Here is a 16,853-nt window from a genome sequence, read left to right as displayed (position 1 = left end):
AGCAGAACACCACTTTCTTACCCTGACCTTTTGCTATGCCCCTATTTGCAAAAGAAAAAAACCTAAGCAGCTGTAATTATCTGCAATAACCTGTGATACATTGTCATGCGGAACAGAACAGAGCTGAATTCAGTGGTTTGGTTCCGACTGCGTGTGTGAATATAGGCGAGCCCTCGATGGGCTGACAGCTGCACGAGCCCTCAATTTCTTCGCTTCTGCGATAACACACTTACTGAAACGTAAAGATGAACTTGCAACCATTTTGCGCATTGCAAAAACATTCTTTGTTTGCGTGGCACCTAAACTCATCACTGGCAGATAAATCTTCTAAAGCCCTTGTTTTTCTTTGGGATGAGTTGAATGACAGCAATGGTTGAAGGCATTTATAATAAATATGATCATTTAATGTAGCCCCAGTAAGGAACATGCCATAATATGCAATACCTATGTGAATTAACAGCATGAATGAACACAGAATACAGGTGAAATAGCTGTCTTTTATAAAATGCTACTAAGAATATACAGCATAACAGATAGCTAAGATTTATATGGAAAGACACGCTTAGGATAAAATAATGCTTCAGAAATTTTTAAGTACAAAGTCAATCAATAAAGTTGACCATGTTTGTGCTGCTACAGTAAGGCACCACAGATGCGGCTGTCATGGTGCTAATAAGACATAAACTCAACCATGGGAAAAGAAAAATGCCCAAGAATGTACGCACACACCCACAAAAAAAGCACACCATAACCTGTGGGCAACTCTTGTCCTGTGTAAAACCAACCCACGCATGCCTAGGGCCTACAAGGATGCTGACATTCACACTTTCAGCACATGAGCAGCCTGAAGGCACACTTGCTACACAATACTCCGAGCACAACAATTTATCTATGAGCCATTTAGAGGCAAGGAAGGCAAAAAAAAAAAAGCGAAAAGTGAAAAAGATAAAGGAAAAGAACAAGTGCAAATAAGGTCAACACAAGCCATTTCGTTTTTCTCTTTGTTTAATCTCGCAGGGTTGGTCTAAACTTGGCATCTCCCCATGGCGGTCATCATACTATGCATCAGTCTATTGGCTCTTATTGGCTCTAATTGGTTTATTGGCTCTTGCCTCAAGTTTTCACCCTAAATGGTCTGTGAATTATATTAACATTTTATTTAAGCTACATGTCAAGAAGAATTTGGTGGTAATAAAGAAGAAACAGCAAAACCTTATTAACTGAAACTTATACAACTTGTTTTTTTCACTATATTTTTTTGCTAAAACATGAACCAACTTGCTTATTAATTCATGCTTCTGAACTACTATCTCGAAACACTGATTACACAGAAGCTTGCACAAGAACTCCAATATGTGTCGCGCGCTTGTTGCTACTTGTTTTGAAAAATTATTGTGATGAAACTTGAAATTTGCCCCCCCCCCCCCCCTCCTCAAAAAAAGGCCATCAGTCAGTGGTTTTTGGCTACTGATATTGCGTTATCAATGTAATTGCACACTTGTCTTAGGTGGCAGTGCTTTTTGTACTGCCATGTCACTACAGGGACTTCTTTTATTATATAATTACATGCTCAGTTTGTGTAGTGCTGTTAACATTACAAAATAAAGCTAGGCAGAAAGCTTAAACTTCGTTTATCTCAAAATATTTAGCTATTTATACAACTTCGAGTTAATGAGGATTTACTGCACATGACAAGTGCCACTCAAGATTTTTTGTCCAGACTAGTGACGATGTGAAAAAATAATTTCAATGGTTTTGCTGCCACTGGACCTTCTTAACTCAATAGCATGTTCCCTCCTGTGTGCTAGTTCCCGCTGGCTGCTGACTCACACTCGAGCAAGGCGATGGCTACACAGCTCCTCACAGGAAAGTGGCAGGAAGTTGCCATCAGACTAACCAAGCACATCTAGCCAGTCTGGATGCAATGACAGAGTGCTTCACTACATTTCAGTACTAATCTTATGTTTTTCATTCTCCACAATAACTATGTCTCCTGACCCCTGGCAACTGTTTGGATCTCAAGCTTTGAAATTCTTTCAGTTCTCAGTCCTCCGATTCCTTCTGAATCAGTAGCTGCCATGTCTGTAGCTACAAGACTAATAAAATAGAGTAACTGATAGCATCCCGGTGACACAAACTTCACACATTAAATATGCACTGCTCCCTGGAAAGAGCCTTTGAAGCCTGAGGCCAATCTTTCAATGAAGTGCTACACTTATTAAAGAAATGCAGCTTAAAAAACATATTTTCACGCATGCATGTTTTACATCGATTTGTAACTGTACCAATGGCACCTCACTTGAATAGCAACATGCTTACACAACAAACCTCATGATTTACAGCAGCATGTGTTTTTTCTAGGGGTGTGCGAATATTGAAATTTTCGAATACGAATCGAATACGAATATGAAGAAAAAATGGCTTCGAATATCGAATCGAATATCTGGCCAGCACAAAAAATAAATTCAAAAAAGATAAACAAGCAAACATTGTTGCTCATATTTTTTTTTTCAAAATAGCGTATGGCCTTTGCAACTGAAATAAACAAAACTAGACTGCCTGAGCACTGTACAAAAACAAAAAAAAACATGATGTGCGCAGAAATGTATACTACTTAATTGAACAGCATAACAGTATCCAACCTGTAATGTGTTTAGGCAAAATGAAAGAGAGAGAGAGAGGGTTTATTGATAGGAAAGGCAGAGAGGTTGGCCTGAAAAATAAATATCTGGCCTGCTACTCTGCTCTGGGGGACGGGAAGAGGAGATAAAAAGAAGGTCACGATGGGGGACGATGATGATGGGAGGAGGCAGATGAAAAACTACTTTAAAAAAAAAAAAACAGCACACTTTCTGACATCACAAACGCAAGACAAGGTCCGTGTCGCTCAAAAAGCGTGAGAGCGCTCGCGTTGCCTTTACAGTTCTAAAACTATCTGGCCAAGTGCCGAGGATCAAATCCCCAGAGAGGAGCGATGTGTCCATAGGCTTCAGAGCAGATGCAAATATGAGTCTTTCACGTGCATACGCTGGACACGCCACTAAAACATGTTCTATAGTCTCTAGCACGCCACATGTGGTACATTCCGGGGAGTCCGCTTGCCCTATTAAATGCAAGTATTTGCACGTGAATGACACGTTTAAACGTAGTCTACGGATAACGCATGCAATAGGGCGAGGTATTCCGCGAGGAACTGAAAAGGTCATCGTCGGATCTAGCCGTTTAAGGCGGATGTGGCGGGTGTCTGGCGGGGCCCAGTACCTAGCCGTCGCCCTCCTCATCAATTCCGAAAGGAGACAAGTTGTGTCCACTATAGAGAACGGTACAGCTGTACGCAGGCCACTGCTGAAGGCGCTCCTTGCTTCAGCGTCGGCGGTCTCATTTCCATCAAGTCCGCAGTGTCCGGGGATCCACTGAAACACTATACGGTGGCCGTTTCCCTGAGCAAATGATACGAGACTAATGATATCAAGAGCCAGAGCTTGGTAGGCTGTGTGGCGTAGGAAGCATCCTAAAATGTGTAGCGCAGGTTTACAGTCGGTGAAAATGCACCACTCCTGAGGCGGTTCTCCGCAGATGTGGCGAATCGATTCCCGAAGGCCCACAAGCTCTGCAGCGGTTGAAGTAGACTTGTGTCCCAAAATGAATCTGCGGGTCGTCTGTTGTGCAGGGATTGCGAAAGCTGCTGTTGATGCATTTGGAGACGCAGATCCATCCGTGTAGACGTGCACACATTTGTGGTATTCTGACCAGATGTAGGCAAGTGCGAGTTGCTTCAGTCCGCTAACCGGCATCGCAGACTTCTTGATTATGCCAGGGACATGCAGGCAGACTGAAGGCTGAGCCATTGCCCATGGGGGCTGCAAGGAATGATGCGGCAGGGCATAGTCTGATGGCAATTCGGAGCGATGGAAGCGCAGTGCGCGTGCAAAACTGCTGTCCGGTCGCTCATCAAAAATCTTCGTCAGCGGGTGACAGCGGTGCCGTGTAAGCGCACGTAAATATACACGAAGTGGTTCGTGTGACAGGTCTACCGATATTGGGCACGCACGAGATTCCTCAATCGTGCCTTTGTTCGAGGCACAACGTGGTAATCTGAGGCATATCTTGAGCGCCTGTGCTTAGACACTCACTAATGTCCGCAAGCAGGAAATACTCATGTTAGAGAGTACAGGAATGCTGTAACGAATGTAGCCAATAAAGAGGGTATAGTAAAGTCGAAGCAAGGAGCGCTCCGTTGGGCCCCATTTAATGCCTGCCACAAAGCGAAGCACATGGCAAAAAAGAGTGAGTCTTTTCTTTAGCATGTTTATATGCCTCGACCATGACAGATCGCGGTCAATGATAATGCCCAAAAATCTGTGGTGGGAGACGTATGGTATTGCAACCCCTTGAAGAGTTACCGGGTAGTGGCAGACAGACTTGCGCGTGAATGCGACCACAGCACATTTTTCAGCTGCCAAGTGCAAACCCTGACGCCGCAGGTACCTTGAAGTAGATGACTGGAAACAAAAATAACATGATGGCTAGTAAAACCTCCTTAATTCGGAGTTCAAAGAACAGACAGAAATGCCCGGGTTATTTGAAGGTCGATTTATAAAATGCCCCGTGGCCTAGAAAAAAAAAAAAAAACTACTGAAAATGCGGCAGTCTTATGAGGCGGCTCTATCGTGCAAACTCCTGTAATCCCGTGACGAGCACCAAGTTTCAGCATGCTGGAAGACATCGCGAACGTAAGTGAGGTGGGAAAGTACATTGATGTCGGAATGGTGAGACTGCTTCTAAAAAGGAAAAAAAATTACCAGTAACGCGTCTGTCAGCATCTGAAAGCGGCACGGTGCTGAGACTGGACTACTGGCGAATGCGCGGGCCGACAGTTGCCACTGCCACGGGCGAGTGGCGAAACTCGGAAACCAAAACTATGCGGCCAGGTTATTGTTTTTACCTAGTGACAGGGGTGCTCCCAACATTGTCACGCCTGCCGTTAGGCCCACTTAAGAGGTGCATGGGTAACAGTGCACCATGCAACAGGTGAGATTTTTACAGGATCGCTTGTCCTGTTGTGACACCTCGGCTCGCCCCTTCGGGAGCCTCACGCGAAATTCCACAAGTAGGCTTTCCCGCATAGCGTAGTTGACCAAAACAAGATGGCGGTGGTCATGCTCAGAGAGTTAAGGTGACAGAACGAATGTCATGGGTGTGGGCATTAATTAGATAGCATATTATGGAAGGATAAAAAATAAACACGCTTTCGCGTTGCAATTGTTAGAAGCGGGTTATCCCCCATCTTGTTCGCAACACGCGTGGTATGTGGGAAAGCCCACTTGCGGAATTGCGCACAAGGTCAAGCCTAGCGGCATCGGAATGAGATCGGTCCACTCGATAAACGATAGAGAAAAAAGATAACAGGGCATTTATATTGTTTTCCTGGAACTTTAAATTCTATATTCAGATAATTTGCCCAGATATTGCGCTTTTGCCACAATCAAATTTACGAAAGTTGGTACGGTATACGATCGCTGCCGAGTACTCGGGAATTTTCGAATATTCGGAAATTCATGAATATGAACCGAACATGAAAAGTATACGATTCGTATTCTAAATTTCGAATATTCGCACACCCCTAGTTTTTCCACTTACACATTCCATTCTAAAGCAGCATAAATCTACATAACAATCATGGTCATAGGATTTGGAGGAATACATGTAAAAAAAAAAACTCTTCGGCAATCCGCAGTAGATCATATTAATGCATTAGCAACCAAACGTTCATTATTCCTGAGGTTGACACAACAAAGTTCATTATATCTGAGGTTATCACACGAAAGGTCAGTATATCTGAGGTGGCATGCTAAGGTTCGTTATACCCGAGGTAGTATACTAAATCGTATAGGTAGAATACCGAGTTCATTCGCAGCCCGGTGGGCAGGTTGCCACCTGCCACTGATAAATTGTGCTTGGCATTTCCACTTGCACATACCCCGCTCTCTCATGCTAATGCATTAATAAAATCGCCAATATTATAAACCAGCTGCTCAAAACATTTCAACAAAAAAAAAAGGCTTTCGGTACCTCCATCAGTCGATTACACAGCCGACCCTTCTGCGTTGAAGGAAAGTGCAGCATCAGAGCAACCTGCCGCAATGGCCGCAGTGCTGGCACATACCTGCATGTTGATGTGATTATGATTATTCATTCTTGACACTGAGCAGCGACACCTGAAGATTTCATCTGGACTTGTGCTCTCTCTGTACTCACAATGTTTTTTTTTAAGCTAAAAACAGCCTTTAAGGCTCTAAGGCTGCAGACATAACTTGTTGCACTCACACTGCTGAAGAATTGCAGCAGTAAAGAACAGCACACGAGGTTCAATCCACTGCCATAAAAGCAAAGACCTGGCCTTTAGTGTCTCCATAAAATGGCTAAAGCATAGCTGTGTTATATTGCTTGGAATATAAGCATATGAAAACCATCAAATATATTTTGATAAAATTTATTAAAGGTGTGCCATTGTTAGTGCACATTAAAGAATGACAAAAGCTTCTTATAGTTGGAAAACTCCTGCAGTTGCTACCAAAACACACCATCCAAATCCAGTGACCAGTAAGAGAAGACACCTCGCACACTCAAAGAGGCCATCGCATGGAAGAAACATTGAAGAGGGTGATTTCCAACGCATATCAAACAAGGAATACGATGCTCACAGTTCGTTGCAGATACAGATAACAGGTCTGAGCAGCAAGCTTCCTTCCTTCTTTTTCTTCTTTCCTGTAGACTGGCCAGTGCATTTGATCATGTTGACCAGCACATTGATGGAAGCCTGATGTCAGTAAATTAAAAGAAGAAAGCAACCAACACTAAATTTTTGGCCTCTACACAAAACAGCAAGGCAAAGCTCCCCACCTTACTATGAGCTAGTCACACAAGCTCACCCACTCACGCCAAAGTGTCACAATCTGATGCAATGCACCACAAGAGCAGCATGTCATGGCCATTACGCAGTTGGCTTGTTCTGTAAGGCACCCGCAACCCAAGCAGACGATGATAGCCTGCAGCAAGCTCACACAAAGGCTACGTAATAGTGCACTTAGGACAGTGCTATGTCATGCTGTTAGCTATAGCTCCATTCAATATGTATAAATGCATGTTTTATCACTCATGCACAGCAACAAAGGCTTCAAAGGGGTGCAGCAAGCACATGCAAAGACCAGGACGTGCCATGGTATGGCATCAGCCCTTTCTACATACCGTATTTACACGACTGTAAGTAGACCTGTTTTTCAAAATTTGAAATACCGAAGTGGAGGGGTTGGCTTACAATCGAAATGAAAACATGTAACTATAAGTAAAGGTGAGACAAACGAGATATCGGGCATGCTACAGCGTAGTTGCCTTTTTGCTGCGTGGCTCCGTCGCATCGCCCTTGGTGCTGGCCTTGAGAAGCTGCTATGTCAACGCGCAGAACTGGCATCCCCTCCCCCCGCGGGCGGCGGCGGATGGCGGCTATCAATAAGCAGCAAACTGGTACCCCACACTCCCCATATGTGGCTGCAGATTGCGGTTGCTGATAAGCGGTGGTGGCCCAATAACGCAATCACGTTCTACGGGAAGCTCAAGCGTCCAACAAGTTTTCTTTTTTACTTTAAAATGCGCGCTCAGCGCTTAAGGGAGCGTTGACAGTTGGAAGAACTGCTGTTCCAATAGAGGCAACGCCCCCCCCCCCCCCCCCCCCCCTCAGAATGGCAGCGGTGCCGGGGAGTGTCGATAGCCGACGGAAGAGCCGACGCCATTCACGCATAGTCTATCTTTGGCTCTGACGCATTTGACTACTGCTGGCCCGATAACGCAGTCACGTTCTACGGGAAGCTACAACACATTTTCATTTTACTTTCAAATGCGCGGTCGGCGCTCAAGGGAGCGTTGATAGTTGATGGAAGGGCCGCTGTTCCAATCGAGACGGCACCCCCAGCGGTGCCGGGGAGTGTCGGTAGCTGACGGAAGAGCCGACGCCATTCACCCGCAAGGGCATCTATGGCCGAAGAGCGCCATGACACAAGCTATTTTCGACTTCTCAAGGTGGGGTCAAGGACCCATTTCCCAAGCATTTCACTCTAAATAAGCCGAGCACCAGACCAAGGGAAAGCTTGTACTCATATTATAACCGGTGGGTACCCGGCGGCACTGGGGATCGAACCCCGCGCCTCCCGCATGCGAGGCGGATGCTCAACCACTCGGCCACCGCTGCGGTCGAGTCGACTTACAATCGTGTAAATAGGGTAGTTGTTAGTCAGCCTGTACATAGCTTTCAAGGCTTCTGTTCAAACCACATGAAGACTAACCAAGGGAATCACCATTTTAGTCAACCTTACCATCACTGACGAAGAGAAAACTATAGTGGAATGTCAAAGATTTTCAAATTAAATATTGAAGCCATTGCTTCAACCACATCGCTTATCGACATGACAGATGGAAACAGCAGGCAGGATTTGACAATCTGCCACACTACCTGGTAAGCGCTCTTCTAGTGCAGGATTACAAACTAGCTAGGATAGCTGGCAGAAGTTCATCTCAAGGTATAAATAATGCAACAACAATAAAACATGAAAATTTTTGTCTTCAAAGCATAATTACTTCTCTATTTCTAATACCATTTTTACAAGCATGCCAATTTACTCGCTTCAAGCCTATGAGCACCGATTCAGAAAAAAAAGTGGTACATTACACCTTAGCAGCCACAATGCACCACATGGAAGACGCAATGGTTGATGTGGATAGCATCTTTTGCAACATGTGGTGGTAAAGTGTCCCACCTAACTCAAATCAGTGTTAACAGTTAATTTATGATTTTTCTTCATAGCATGCTTTGGTGTGCATTGCCCAGAACTTATGATTCCCCTTAAACACCACATCGCCCTGTAAAAAAAAAAAAGTTTTCTGCACCTCACGTCGTCACTCACTGTTAGAAGACTAAATACTCAGATACACACAAATAATATTCCGAAGCAGGTGGTGCTTCTCAGATAAAAACACAGGGAAGGCATGTACCATTTACTTGCATTAACAACAGGCTTTGCGCTGCCTCAAAGAAAAAAAGACAAACTCAAATGTTTGCTTACGCAGCGCTTTGAGAATTAATATGAGAATATACTGAAGCAGTTATTGCTGACAACTCCCTGCAGTACACGTTACATCAGTGACTCACAGATCTCACTAGCCCAAAGGTGGCACAAAGTGATTTCTGATTTTTTAATACAGTAGAACCCCGCTGTTATGTTCCTCACTGCTGCGTTTTCCCGGCTGTTACGTCGTTTTCGTCCGGTCCCGGCATAGCTCCCATAGGATCCAATGTATTGGGTACCCCGCTGTTACGTTGTAGCTGTGAAAACGTTCCCGCATGATACGTCGCAACCTGGCACCCCGAACCCGGCCGGGCAACGCGCGCCAACCGCCATTTTGACGAGTCTTGGCCAGGCTTGGCTACGGAATTGGCTACAAGATCATGGCCTCCGAGATCACCCCCTTGCACGCGCGTGGGTAATCTCGGAGGCCATAGAAAGCCGCATGCGAGTTGGAGAGATTGTCAGCCGAAGCGAGTAAAACCCGCGGGCCCGCAGCAATCCAGTCTTTCTTGTTTGTGCGGTTCAACCCATCCGAGTTGTCCGTGTCCTCCCGTCAACACCTACACTGCCTACACCTCGTCGGGCCTCGCTAACACCGCGAGCGATTTGTCGTCCTTTGATGGCGTCGCGCAAGCGCAAGGCGCTTTCCTTCGAGGAAAAGCTGGATGTTCTCAACGCAGTCGACAGGCAGCCAGCGCAGAAAAGAGTCTACATCGCTGAGGATCTTGGTCTGCCACCCTCGACGCTTAACAGCATCGTCTCGAAGCGTGCCGAGATACAAGGGAATGCCGCTTCAGCGTGGACTGCAGTGAGCGCGTCAACTGCACAGCACTGCTTCGCGCGGTGTGGCTTTCGCATGGACGGCGGAGAGGAAACTGCCACGGAAGCTGAAGAGACGGAAGCAGCCTCTCATGATCAAGAGCTGAGTGAAGCTTTGAATGCGCTGGGTGGCACGGGAGTCACGTATGATGACTACGTCGCCGTGGATGCTGCTGTCGTGACATCCGAGTGTCAGAGTATCGCCGAGATCGTTGCAGACTCGGTCGCGAGTGAAGCCTCAGACTGTGATGACGACGAGGAGCACGAGCCGCATGATTCCGGGGAGTTGGCGGACCCGAGCTTTGGAGAAGCCGTCGTGGCTCTGGACCTCCTCCGCAGGTACGTCGCACCTCAGAGCGACGCTAAGAGCAATGCGGCTTTCCAGGCCATCGAGAAACGCGTGGTGTTTTCCAGCGAGCGGAAAAAACGGCAATCGACCATTCTCGATTTTTTTAAGACCTAAGCTCACTTGATGTTGAAATAAATTGTTTCAAGGCAAAGCTGCACTGTTTTCATTAATTTTCGGGCCTTTCCTCACTGTTGCATTTTCCCGGCTGTTACGTTTTTTTTTTTTGCGGTCCGGTGAAAAACGTATGAACGGGGTTCCACTGTATCACAGTCAAGAGACGGCCTGTTGCATTGCTGAGAATTCCCGTTACAAGGGATTTTTTTGGGTTCATGACCTTTGACTTGCAACCTCATAAATGGGCTCTGAACAGTCAACGAAAATATCTCACAGGTGGCGCGCCATCAATCTCGTCGATGACAAGGCAGTTTGGTCGTGGGTCCTGTCCCAGTACAGCCTTCATTTGTGTGGCAGTCTCCAGTGCAGTCTTAAACACCTCAGGACTTCTGTCATCACTACAGAGCCAAAAATAAAAAAATTTCAAGTATTTAGTGCTGTTCACTTTCCAGAAAAACAAATACGCCCAACCCTATTGCAATCAATGCCGCTGCAATGAAATTTCTGCCACAATGAAGCATTTCCAATTCCCCGTCAGCTAACCATATAAGGCAATGCAATTATTTCCCTCATCATAAACTATTTAGGAGCAAGGTTCCACTTAAACGAAGTTTTAATGAGTAACCAGATGATTTCTTTTTTTTTTGCCCATCCAAATATGCCTACCTCATTTGGTTTCACCAAAAACAGCCTTCAAATCACTTTTTATTTTCAATGACGCCACTGACATTCCCCGCGAAATAGGAATTTATTCAAAGACAAGTGCGCTTAGATGAGATCCAGCGCACTAGTGCTTGCAACAGTTTTGCCAATGCCTCGGACTCCGCTCTTGCAACCAGCAGCCATTAGTGTGTGGCGGCTTTCAGCTGTTCCACTTTTTCACTCGCTTCGTTGAATAAGGCTTGATGGAAATAAGTCGTACACTCATTTCAATAGACTTTTAGCATAGCGCGTACTGCCACCGCTTGCCGCTTAGCACGCACCATCAGTGCACAGGTGCAGATCACCATGAGGGCACCAGATGGTGCCAGGTGCCAGCAAGCTGCGCGCACACCTGCCATATTGGGGCCAATCAGCATGGTGCGCAATATGGGGCAGCAATATGCACAGTGCTAAAAGTCTCTAAAGTGAAGTTATTTTGTCGCTGGTGAAAAGTAACAACATCAGACCTTTTATGACAAGTGGTGGCTAGTGCCAAATCACTTTCACTGCAGCTTCAGTGCGGAACACATTAGGCCTAGCAACACCGAGCAAATGGCATGTGCAATCTGCTATCACGCCAGGCGGCACATCACTGCAAGAATTACGTCGCAGGTGTGAGTGCACTTTAGTCTCACTTTTGCACCACAGGTGAGCATCCTGACAAAGTTCTTTTTTCCCTTTCTGGTGTACCTAGTACAGCAAAGCACGCCAGTATGTTCACACCGCGCGTCACAAAATGTCTTCGAAGAATCGAAACAACCGCACTACTGCTGCATCCTCCAAAACACCAACATTGAGATCGATGCTCTATTTAACACACAATGACGTAAGCACATGTGCGCCTCATTGACGCCAAAGTTTCCCACGCATGCAGCACGGTCTCACTACGAACTCTTGGAGGATGAATACAAGATTGCTTTTATAATGCGTGCAGAGAGAAAAAAAAATGTGCATTTTGATAGCCAGTACAGACTTCCAGGGCACTGCAAAAATCGTGCCACAGCTTTGATATGGAAACAGCAAAAGGCCAAAGATGATATATTTTTGGAGATAAACAATGTTCATAAACTATCCAGTCCAATAAGTCAATGTCCTGATCTGATATCAAAATAACGAAGTTTCCGCTTCAAGTGAAGTTTTTTGCGGTCCCATGAATTTTGTTAAAGCAGGATTCAACTTTAACAGCAGTGGATCTACAAAGGTTCCGCACAAGTAAGCAATGATGCTTGCACTGCGCAAGTAAACATAATGTCAAGTTCACCAGTGAAACTGGAGCACCGATGCTAGTTCTGAATGGAAAAGTGCCGCCTTAATTACACTGCTGCAAGAGAGCTTGCATTTATTGGCTGGACAAGGTTCAAACTAGTGGCTTGGTCATCTTAGCGAACTCATCAGAACCTGTAGCAGATGGATTCCTGTAGCGGAGGGTACCAAATGGCTAACACGAAGTCCTAGGAGCAAAATTTGCACCAGGTACATTCCACAAACAACCTAAATTTACTTTTTGTTTTTAAAATAATGAGCAAAAAATAAGATTTTATTTTTCGCCGAAAAATGAACACTAACAGTAAATCTTTTGGTAAAGAAAATTACGTAGAAAAACCCAAATTATGGAACTTTTTCTAAATAACCCGATTTGCACCCGAATTTCAACTAAAATATCACCCGATTTTCACCCCCCAAATTTTGGGGAAAAAAAAAACAAAAATGAAGGATCTCACACAACAGAACCTTACTTATATGTTCCCGGTTTATATGCTCAGAATCATGGGCAATAAAAATTTCCCTCAGAATCGCAGTTTTTCATGTGGTTAATACCTTCCTGGTTAACACAATTTCTCGGCTACCACATTTGAAATATTTTAAAGATTCCAGTTGTGTAATATGGTTAGTGACCACTCAAACTGCACATGTGCAAACGCACGAGTGGGCCAAAGCTAGGGGCACGGGACACGATAAGCTGGATTCAGCTGCAGTTACCAGCCGTAGTGGCTACTCTGCAATGCCTAGGTGCAAAGGATATTGAAAAAAAAAAAAAAAGCCGTGGTTTAAATCTTCTAAACCTAATTGTATCGAAAGCATTGGCAGTTAGCAGCTTCTGCCAATGCCATCCTCTGTTAGCTTTCCCTGGCTTGCAACCACCGCTTAGCAAGTGGTTGCTCACGTTCTTCCTGTTTCGGCTGCTTCTTTGGTGCGACTAGCTTCTCGCTTTCTCTTCAACACAGCAGCCCATCGAGCCATATCTGCAGGATGCTCAGACTCAGCCCCCTGTCTATCGCGCCTGGTTCTCGCAGGCGTTACAACCGCACTGCTTGTTGTGTTCTCCTTCATGGCAAAACTGAATGTGAGCAGTTGCTTCGTCTCCTTATTAGGCGAACGGCGGATCATGCAGTTAGCCATGTGACCACAGCAGGCAATGTGTAGCGATGGTGGTGGCACAGCGGCTATAGCTGCGGCGCATCACACGGTATGATGTCTGGACACATCTCCGGCGCTCCTCCAGTTGAAGGACATGCAGTGGCAGTCGATGACCTTAGCAAAACATGGCGCTGTGGTGCTTCACTCCAAAAAAAGGATGAATATAGAGCGGGCCGCTCCCGCAGAATGAAGAGGAGAGACACAGTGGCCTCTTCGCAGTGCCTAAAGGCAAGACGGTGAAGCATCTGAGAACTACAACAATGCGTTCACACACGAGTGGGCCGGGTCTGGGGAACGCAGCGGAGAGACCAAAACGCCGCAAGTCAGCCACCGCGGCAGCTTCTCTGCAGTGCATTGGTGCAAGCAGGGTGAAACATCCTGCCTGCTTTTAGGGCTCAGCTTTTAAGCGCCCATTCATGCGTTGAGTGGCATCCCTCGCCACCACCGTCGGCGTAACCAGGCGCTGAACATAAACACAAACACTTGTGTGCCATGAGGGCATACAGAGTGCCGCCGCTTGCTCAACGATGGGGCCAGAGTGGTACGCTCCATAGTGCACTATCGTCCAACCAAGACTGCACAATCAGAAACACAGCACAGCATGAGCAGAGGTCTGTCTGCGGCAGCGGCTGTGAAACGCCCCCACGCACTGCCTACCTCGATCCCACGATTAGCGATACAGTCGCGCCACGTTACACTTGGTTTGCGGCGACTGCTGTGAAAGGTGCAGCACAAGAAAGATTGTCCGTGTCACCCACACCACTAGCAGCATTCTCTTCCTAATATAAACCATCTACCTATACAATCATAGAATCTCGGCAGTTCTTTCTGAACAATGAACGACGCAACCAGTGGAAGTGCTTCGCCTGCCATTGTTGCTAAACGAGTTGCCCCAGCAGAGACTCAGCGCCACCGACGCCAGAATCCAAAGGTGCGTGCCACTAAAGCACCTCATTGCCACATCCGAGAGGACCCAGATGCGAGTGGCGCTGAAGCAGAGGCAAGGTGCTGCTCACTTAATGGTGGAAATGAGTTTAAGGAGGGATGCTAGGCTAAAGAGTCAACTTCAGAACTAATACACCATTTCTGACAAAATTTTCAGGGATGGTGTATCTTCTTCTCATTAGACTATATTCAAAATTTCAGCTGCCTAGTCAAACAGAAAAAAAAATTATAGCAGTCATATTGAGCAGTGTGTGTCAGCTTAGGAAAACTATCATTTCAAAAATAATATATACTAACTGATTAGAACTAGATATCTTCTATATGATTTATAGTGCAGGATAAGGCAAATCACATAGTTTTTTTACCATTTCTGTAAAAATGTGATCACTCTAAAACAAAGTTCAACATTTTTGTTGTCATTACATGTCAGACACCTCAAAATATTTTGTGTTAGAAAATATTTAGCAACCTGAAAAGCACCTTATTTTGTTCCTGAGAAAATTTCAGTTGAGAAACCACCTTGAAAGCAGCTTTTGGCAATGCAGTTTGGAAATAATAGTTTTTCTAATGGTTTTGTTTTCCCAAAAAGTGCAAACTGAGAAAAATGAGTTAAAAGATTTCAGAACATGCTATTTTATTTCAGAGTAAAAAAAAATAATGTGCCCTGGTCCATAGGTCGGGCCCTCCGCTTCAACACGACGCTGTTCTGTGGCAAATGCTTCAAGCCTTCTTTTATTTTTTTTGCAGCTTTAGAGCTGTCCATCGTCCTTGTCTTCACTCATGAAATACTTTGATGGGTTGCTTGCTGGAGGTGCCTTCTTTTATTTTTTTTGCAGCTTCAGAGCTGTCCATCGCCCTTGTCTTCACTCATGAAATACTTTGATGGGTTGCTTGCTGGAGGTGCTTCATCGTCTGGACTCCATGTTCTAGTTCCAGCTTGCCAAACACTGCCCTGATGCCACGTGCACCCTCATTAAATTTCAGTGCAGCCAAGGCTGCTGCAGTCTCCACGGTTCTTAGTGATGCAAATTCAGTCTTCGGGTGACGAACTATCATCGCAGCTCGAAGGGTTCGCGTCGGTCGCCGGCGGCAGGCTTGGGCCTGGCGAACGCACAAGCAGCTGCTCACTTGCTAGCGATCGCCCGTGCTGTGTAGGCCTCTAGTTTTCTTAATGCATTTTCACTTCCCGAAGCTTCTCCGAGTCGAAGCCTTCATTGCGGGCATCTTCCGGTCACACCACCGGCCACCTCCGCTGATCGCAATAAACTCACACAAGGAAGAAAAGGTACCAGATAGCAAGCGCCGAACACAACCAAAGCGGGAGCAACTCCGAATGGCATGAAAACAGCATTAGGTGGTCACGAGGTATATTTCCGCCAAACCAAGCTCCTGTTTCAGTATGCCATCCTATCTGCAGTTGCTCCGGCCAGAAATATGCCTTTTTTTTAGTTTTCCATTAGTGTCTGCGTATTCTCGATAAAAGGTCTTCCGTGACTAAGAAGCGCGAAAAAAAAACTTTCTAACGTGAGCATTCACTTTGTGCTCGGGTTTCTGGCCGCAATGCAGCCGCGTCTTGAGAACTGCATTCATAGATGCTTTCTACGGCAAATGCGTACCCCTGCCTCGTAAAAAGTTTTAATTTTCTTCTTTTCTACTGCTCAGATAACAACCAAACTTGGTGAGAATATTCTTCATTAAACCAGCAATCCAAAGCAACTAAAACTTAAAAACAATTTTCTTCCAAAAATCTATATTTTAGCCCCGCATCCCACCTTAATGCAATGCGCTCAGGTGTGCAGTGTGTTTGTGTGCATTCTGAACTCTGGGCAAGGTGTGCAGGATGCATGCAAACACACTGCACACACTGAAACCGGCTAGGCGTTGCTTTTATTGTATTCTACCATTAAATGCTATGCAGGTCTCAAATATGAGTGCTTATTACTGCCAACTGGAAAAAGCCTATTAATAGTGATCTCCAGAATAATCAGACATGAAAGTTCAGGAAAGATTCAACATCAGACTATCATTATGCTCCCATTTACACATACAACAACCTACTACATGACACTTTTCACAGGTTAGAAATATCTGAATTTAACTGTATTTGGCTGCATTTACAACATTCAAAAAAAAGGTCCTTGTAAAGATTTTTTCTTTCATTTGCAAAACACACACACACGCACACACACACACACACACACACGCACACACACACGCACACGCACAGAGTTAAAGAATCACATAATGAGAAATTAAACGTCCCGAACCTAGCATTGAGTTCCACAACATTGTAACCAGCGTGCCTTGCAATGACATGAGCCAGCGTCGTCTTTCCAAGGCCTGGTGGACCATAGAGGAGGACCACCTACGACCATAGAATAAGGACA

The 16,853-nt window shown here is 45.4% G+C and overlaps 1 protein-coding gene across 2 annotated transcripts in view; it reads right to left on the bottom strand.

Annotated features, from left to right (window-relative positions):
* Positions 1–16,853, bottom strand: part of cutlet (chromosome transmission fidelity protein 18 homolog) — a 95,740-nt gene that overhangs the window by 52,897 nt on the left and 25,990 nt on the right. For both annotated transcript variants that reach the window (XM_077650245.1, XM_077650244.1), the window contains exons 8-11: positions 16,734–16,831; positions 10,676–10,799; positions 6,705–6,820; positions 6,073–6,166 (exon numbers count right to left, since the gene is read on the bottom strand). In XM_077650245.1, coding sequence (XP_077506371.1) covers positions 6,073–6,166; positions 6,705–6,820; positions 10,676–10,799; positions 16,734–16,831 — 432 coding nt within the window. The remainder of the gene's footprint in view (positions 1–6,072; positions 6,167–6,704; positions 6,821–10,675; positions 10,800–16,733; positions 16,832–16,853) is intronic.

Source organism: Amblyomma americanum, chromosome 1 (assembly GCF_052857255.1).
Source record: "Amblyomma americanum isolate KBUSLIRL-KWMA chromosome 1, ASM5285725v1, whole genome shotgun sequence".
Classification (NCBI taxonomy): domain Eukaryota; kingdom Metazoa; phylum Arthropoda; class Arachnida; order Ixodida; family Ixodidae; genus Amblyomma; species Amblyomma americanum.
The sequence above is the reverse complement of the archived record's forward strand: the minus strand, read 5'-3'. Positions and strand labels throughout refer to the sequence as shown.